This window comes from Plectropomus leopardus, chromosome 8, assembly GCF_026936395.1.
Source record: "Plectropomus leopardus strain MGB_pleo_1.0 chromosome 8, ASM2693639v1, whole genome shotgun sequence".
NCBI lineage: Eukaryota > Metazoa > Chordata > Actinopteri > Perciformes > Serranidae > Plectropomus > Plectropomus leopardus.
In genome coordinates, this window is record NC_142183.1 from 148501 (window position 1) to 156000 (window position 7500).

Sequence of the window (7500 nt, forward strand, 5' to 3'; positions counted from 1 at the left end):
AACACCGACTGGACCGTCGCCGACGTCTCCACCTTCCTGTCCAAGCAGCCGGGACAGGCGCCGGGCGGCGCCCTCACCTGGAGGGAGGTGTTCAACGAGACCGACCAGGCCATCATGAGCATCTCCCGCTTCATGGAGGTCAGTGTGGACGGCGTAAAGACGGCGTGAAGACGGTTTTTTGAACGACACGTCTGTGTTACAGAGACGGTTGTGTTTGTTTTCAGTGCTTGTGAGGACACGGACCCGTTGCTCACATTGTTGGGACTCACGTTTCACTGCTGCTTTAAAGCCACCTGACCTGTGTGTGTGTGTGTGTGTGTGTGTGTGTGGGTGTGTGCGTGTGTGTGGGTGGGTGTGCGTGTGTGTGGGTGTGTGCGTGCGTTAGTGTGTGAACCTGGACAAACTGGAGCCGGTCTCCAGCGAAGAGCGACTGGTCAACCAGTCCATGGTGCTGCTGGAGGACAGGAAGTTCTGGGCGGGGATCGTGTTCCCGGACATCGAGCCAAACGCCACCGAGCTGCCGGCCAAACTCAACTACAAGATCCGCATGGACATCGACAACGTGGAGAGGACCAATAAGATCAAAGACGCGTAAGCGCACACACACACACACACACACACACACACACACACAGATGAAAGTGTTCCTGTCCCTGAACGGTGCGAACGACCTCGACGACCCCGAAACTACTGCAGTGAAAACAGCACAGAGACGCCTGAGAGGTGTGTGTGTTTGTTGACCGTCATTTTTGGGACTCACTTCCCATTTCAGGACAAACAGCAGATCCCCACACGGTTTTATTTTTCAAGGGCATTTCGGGAAATCCTCGTCTGGTGTTTCTGTGTTTTGTTCAGATGTTCAGACTGAATTCGCTCTTGTGTCTCTACACGAAATATAAAGCCGAAAGCAGCAGCTGGCCGTGTTAGCTTAGCATTAATCTTCAGGGTAATATTATATCAGCATAATATTTTTTCAGTTAGTCTGTTTTTTTATTATTTTTATGTATGATTCTTGATTCATCAGACTGCTTTTATTTGGGTTTACTTATTTTATTCTTTTCCATTAGTCAGATATATTTTTAAATGTGATTTATTCATCAGTATGTTGTTGTTGTTGTTTTAAATATTCTGATTCTTTATTCAGCGGTCTGTTCTATTTTTAAATAGACTTTATTGTTTTTTTATCGTTCTTTTGTTTTTATTTTTTAAGTATTTTTTATATCATTAAGTCAATTTAATTAGTTTTTTTATCTTTATATATATATATATATATATATATATATATATATATTATTCTACATTTATTTAGTCCCATATGTATATATATTTATGATCAGTATGTATATTTTTTATTTTTTTGAATAAATTTAGATTTTTTTATTCATCAGTATGTTTTTTTCATATATATATTTATCTTATGGTCCGTTTTTACCTTTTTATAGATAATTTATTCCTTTTTTTCAAATATATTTTAATTCAGTATTCATGTCTGTTCTTCGCTTTATTTCGGATGTTGTTCCTAGTAAGCCGTGTTCAGGCTTTAACCTCCATCAAACCTGTTGTCTCTTCAGGTACTGGGACCCTGGTCCTCGTGCCGACCCGTTTGAGGACATGCGGTACATCTGGGGTGGGTTCTCGTACCTGCAGGACGTCATCGAGCACGGCATCATCAGAGCTCTGACGGGCACCAAGGAGAAGACCGGCGTCTACATCCAGCAGATGCCTTACCCCTGCTACGTCGACGACATGTAAGGACATTCACAACGTCTCGGCGCGGCGGTCGTCTCACAGCTCTGTCTCTGACCTAGTGTCCTCTGTGTCTCTCCCGTCTCAGCTTCCTGCGTGTGATGAGCCGCTCGATGCCGCTCTTCATGACTCTGGCGTGGATGTACTCGGTGGCGATCATCCTGAAGAGCGTGGTGTACGAGAAGGAGGCGCGTCTGAAGGAGACCATGAGGATCATGGGACTGAACAACGCCATCCTGTGGTTCAGCTGGTTCATCAGCAGCCTGGTTCCTCTGCTGGCCAGCGCCGGACTGCTGGTGCTGCTGCTGAAGGTGACGCCAAAACACGACGTGAAAACCGCGTCATTCACATTTGTTTAAATTAGAGCTGCAACAATTAGTCAATTAGAGGTTGTTGTATTTATTTCATTTGTTCTGATCACAACAATCATAATCACAAATTCTCTTTTTTATGTGTTTATTTATTTCTATTTTTCTTTCACCTTGCAGAACTTTGAGATTTGTTCCAAATGTAAAGTGCATTACACATAGATTGCACTATTATTTTATTTTTTTATTTCTTGTTGCACCCAGAAAATCAATCACTTGTCAAAGTGTTAACATGGATACGTATTCATTAAAATTAATATAAAACATTTTGAAGAACAGAAAAAATAGCCAAAATCTTTCTTTAAAAATCGCCAAAAAGCTTTAGAGAAAAAGAAGCTGTTTGGATTCATTTAAGAGACTCGATGAAAACATCTGAATATTAAAAGAATAAAACCTAATTTAAATCCAAATATCAGAGATGTAAAATGTGAATGTTTTTAGCAGACGATTCTGTTTTAATAATGTGACTTTTGTGTCTTTTTGAGTCGAACTCTGTGACGTTTTGCCGGTTTGCTGCAGATTTAAAAATGTCTCCGTCTTGAATCTGACTTGTTGCCCTGGACTCTGTTACTCCGCTTCAGAAGGGGAACCTGCTGCCCTACAGCGACCCCGGCGTGGTCTTCCTCTTCTTGGGGTCGTTCGCCGTGGTAACCATCATGCAGTGCTTCCTCCTCAGCACGGCATTCGCCCGCGCTAACCTGGCGGCCGCCTGCGGAGGGATCATCTACTTCACTCTCTACCTGCCCTACGTGCTCTGCGTGGCCTGGCAGGACTACATCGGCTTCGGGGCCAAAGTCTTCGCTGTAAGACCGTCACTCTGAGACCGCGTGTTGTCATGACGCTGTGTTGTTATTGGACAGAGCGAGTCACGTGACTTCCCTCTCCGCAGAGCCTCCTGTCCCCCGTGGCGTTTGGGTTCGGCTGTGAGTACTTCGCCCTGTTCGAGGAGCAGGGAGTCGGCATCCAGTGGAAGAACTTGGTGTCGAGTCCTCTGGAGGAGGACGACTTCAGCCTGCGTACTGCCATCGTCATGATGTACCTGGACTCGTTCCTGTACGGAGTCCTCACCTGGTACATCGAGGCCGTGTTTCCAGGTGAGTGCAGACATGAGCTTTTGTATTTATCTGTCAGGGTATTTATTTATTTGATTTTTTTAAATTCATTTTATTCCTTATCAGTATGTATTTTTTTCTTTATCAGTTTGATTTTAAATGTCTTATACATTTTATTCTTTCACTTTTTTTGAATATTTTACTTTTTATTCTGTATTCATCAGTCTGTCAATACATATTTGTATATATATATAATTTTTCTTTTCTTTCTTTTCTTTCCTCATCAGTGTCTTTGCTCCAGCCTCTTCTCGTACTGGTCGGGGATTAAGCTCATTCACAGTTTTACTCGTGTCTCTTGTCTGTGTGTCTCAGGTCAGTACGGGATCCCTCGTCCCTGGTATTTCCCCTTCACCAAGTCCTACTGGTTCGAAGAGAAAGACAGGAAGTCCAACAAAGTGCCTCTGAGTCGGAAGGGAAACCCCGAAGGTGAGACTGCTACCATATGAATTTGCAAAAAGTAATTTCTAGGCTTAAAAGAGTGTATGAAAACCAAATACAACCTGAACGTTTTGGAAATTCATCTAATTTCGTTTCACAAACCTGTAGAGCAACACATGATGTGTTCAGGGACCGCCAGAAATGTGAAAATCCAGTGATAATTTCTGTTTTAATGGATTCTGGCTGTGATAAATGGTGTATTTTTGGAGATTTTTTAAGAAAACATGCCTTTTCTTAAAAAAACAAAATCACCCAAAAAAATTCAAAGGAAAAAAAAGCCAAAATTATTAAAGAGGGACGTCCAGTACTTTGCCTGGCAGAGCGGGCAGTCCATGTACGATGGCTTTGTGCTCACCACGGCAGCCGTGTGTTCGACTCCAACCGGCAGCGCTCTGCTGCATGCCGTCCCCTCTCCTCCTTTTCACGCTATACTCGTCCTCTTCGAATAACGACAGAAAAAATATTAATGGAAAAAAAATGCCAAATATTTTTCTTAAAGACGAACAAAACTGAGCTAAACGTGCACGTTTTTCCAGCCGTGTGTATCGAGGAGGAGCCGACTCACCTGGAGCCCGGCGTCTACATCGAGAACCTGGTGAAGGTTTATCGTCACGGGAAGAAGCTGGCGGTGGACGGACTGACGCTCGGCTTCTACGAGGGACAAATCACCTCCTTCCTGGGACACAACGGAGCCGGAAAAACCACCACCATGTGAGTAAAAGAGTCCACGGGGACATGAGGGGACAGGAGGACAGGGACACTAATGGATTCTGTATCTGGACGATCTCCTGCAGGTCCATCCTCACCGGCCTGTTCCCGCCGACCTCCGGCACCGCCTACATCCTGGGCAGAGACATCAGGACGGAGCTGAGCGCCATCAGACAGAGTCTGGGAGTCTGTCCCCAGCACAACGTCCTCTTCAGCATGTCAGTCCAACACGATGTCTCTTTATCTGTGTTTAGGCTGGAAATGTCTCTGTGTTTAACCCCTTCAGGCCCGCTTTAATATCAAACACTCGAAAAATTTAGCTTTTCAAAATCAAACTATTATATAGTTATATTAAAAAATATTAGACGTTAATATTGTTTTCACTGAGTTTATTTTTTTAACCAACATCTGTCCTAATCATAAATATCAAATATTTTATTAATTTGCAGAATTTTAACCCTTTTTCACGGTGCCACTATGTTTTTTCATTTTTAAAAAACCAACAAAAAATAATAATTATATAAATTATGTGTATAAATGTATAAATAATTACATGCAAAGTAGACTGTTCTTGTTTTTCTTCCTGCTGACAGTCTGGGATATGTCAGTGTGTGAGTGTAGCTGCTGACAGTCTGGGATATGTCAGTGTGTGAGTGTAGCTGCTGACAGTCTGGGATATGTCAGTGTGTGAGTGTAGCTGCTGACAGTCTGGGATATGTCAGTGTGTGAGTGTAGCTGCTGACAGTCTGGGATATGTCAGTGTGTGAGTGTAGCTGCTGACAGTCTGGGATATGTCAGTGATCAGCAGCTACATTGACTGTGACAGGTCACCTAGTGGAAATAGCATGTATTTCCTCCATATCCCAAATATGGTCAAAATGACCTCATCAGGTGGAAAATAGTCAAAATGACAAATTCAGAGTCAAAAGCCCAGAATGACACCCAGAAATAATACAAGTCCTGTTTTTCTGCTCTGATGGCTGTGGGATCAAAAATGTCAGTTTGAATGGGTTTCAATGGAGCATTTTTGGACCTGAACAGTCTGAATGTAACTATTTAGTTTCCACAGTGTATTTTAGACTTATTGTAGGAGCTGAGCTGCAAATTCACTGATTACACTCAGATACACAATCTGGACTACATTTAGGACACATGCATCAACACACACACAGTTATCACAACAGGAAGAAGGAAAGAGACTAAAATGAGACAAACAGTCTCTGAGGGGTTAATGATGTGGTCCGTGTTGTGGCGCCCCCCACAGGCTGACGGTGGAGGAGCACATCTGGTTCTACGGGCGGCTCAAAGGTCTGTCGGAGCAGCAGGTGAAAGGCGAGATCGAGCAGATCCTGCAGGACACCGGGCTTCCGCACAAACGCAACTCCAGGACCAGTGCGCTGTCCGGAGGCATGCAGAGGAAGCTGTCTGTGGCGCTGGCGTTCGTCGGGGGGTCAAAGGTCGTGATTCTGGACGAGCCCACAGCGGGCGTGGACCCCTACGCCCGCAGAGGGATCTGGGATCTGTTGCTGAAGTACCGACAGGGTGAGTCTCCTCAAATCACGGATGGTTATTTGTACTTGTGGCAGTGATTTAACTTCCTGTCCCCCGTCAGGACGGACCATCATCCTGTCCACGCACCACATGGACGAGGCGGACATCCTGGGAGACCGCATCGCCATCATCTCCCACGGGAAGCTGTGCTGCGTAGGCTCGTCCCTATACCTGAAGAACCAGCTGGGGACAGGCTACTACCTGACCCTGGTCAAGAAAGAACCGGAGCCGTCCCTCAGCTCCTGCAGAAACTCGTCCAGCACCGTGTCCTTCACCAAGAAGGTGTCCGTCCCACACATACACCTGAGACACTGAGACACAGAGACACACCAAGAGACACACTGAGAGACAGAGACACACTGAGACACTGTACGTGGTCTCTGTGTCTCAGTGGACAGTAAGAGCAGATACCAGTTTATGTAAAACAAAGCCAAGAGTCCCACCGAGCTAAAGGCTGCAGTGAAGTATTACATGAGGCAGTATTTGTCCTCAGTGTAGTATTTTTAGCAGTATTCTGCACTCTCAGTGTAGTATTTTAATGCAGTACTGTGTGTATTTGTTTCAGGAGGAGGAGTGCGCCTCGGTGAGCAGCAGTGACGCCGGACTCGGCAGCGATCATGAAAGTGAGGCGGCGACCATCGGTGAGCTCTCCGTCCTCGCGGAGCGTTTGATCCGTTCACCTGCAGGTGGATCTGATCCTTGTCTCACGTCTCCGTCCTCAGAGAACGGCCCCGCCGCGTCCATCTGCAACGTCCCCTTCGTGCCCCCTGACGTGTCCCTGGTGTCGAGTCTGATCCTGTGTCACGTTCCCGCCGCCCGCCTGGTGGAGGATTTGGGACACGAGCTGACCTACGTCCTGCCGTACAGCGCCGCCAAGGACGGCACCTTCGTGGAGCTGTTCAAAGACCTGGACCTGAAGCTGCCCGACCTCGGCATCTCCAGCTACGGCGTGTCCGACACCACGCTGGAGGAGGTGACGGCCGTCTTTAGTCTGTCCGCCATCTGTGTCCACAAGCACTGAACAAACGTGATGACCAAACTATAAAAAGATCTGACTTTAAACTGATGATTTTTTAACACGATTCTGTAATTATGTATTATTATTATTTTATGAATATATTTTTAACAACATTTTTATTGAAATTTCGAATGGAAACATGAGCATCAATGTACAAAAATATTTCCCCTCACAAAGTCACACATTCCCAAAGACAAAGGAGATAAAATGAAAATGGACAAAACCAACAATAATAATTATGAATATAATTATAGTAATAACACATGATAAATTAACCAAAATATATAAATAATTAATTAGTGTCGTATGTATCTATATATACATACATATGTGTGTGTGTGTATTGTTGGACTAGAGGAGTCTCCCCAGTGTTGCTGTGACCTTTATTTCAGACCTTGTCAACAAATTTTTAAGAGGAATGCACAAAATAAAAAACAAAAAACATCAAGTCATAAAAGGAAAAACAGGAAAATATATTATGGACTGAAGATGGTCTGCTGAAGTGTATTCTAAATGTTTTACTGAGTATAAACATCTGGAGGGAAAATGTCTAATAATA

General features: G+C 44.6%; 1 protein-coding gene across 1 annotated transcript in view; it reads left to right on the plus strand.

The window, feature by feature from the left end:
- Positions 1-7500, plus strand: part of abca1b (ATP binding cassette subfamily A member 1b) — a 58003-nt gene that overhangs the window by 28605 nt on the left and 21898 nt on the right. Inside the window, exons 12-24 of the mRNA XM_088080686.1 lie at positions 1-138; positions 386-591; positions 1572-1748; positions 1835-2057; positions 2696-2917; positions 3004-3208; positions 3539-3652; positions 4201-4375; positions 4459-4590; positions 5637-5914; positions 5985-6205; positions 6489-6564; positions 6646-6896. The exon at positions 1-138 is cut by the window's left edge and continues 51 nt beyond it. Of these exons, the coding sequence (XP_087936812.1) occupies positions 1-138; positions 386-591; positions 1572-1748; positions 1835-2057; positions 2696-2917; positions 3004-3208; positions 3539-3652; positions 4201-4375; positions 4459-4590; positions 5637-5914; positions 5985-6205; positions 6489-6564; positions 6646-6896 (2418 nt within the window). The remainder of the gene's footprint in view (positions 139-385; positions 592-1571; positions 1749-1834; positions 2058-2695; positions 2918-3003; positions 3209-3538; positions 3653-4200; positions 4376-4458; positions 4591-5636; positions 5915-5984; positions 6206-6488; positions 6565-6645; positions 6897-7500) is intronic.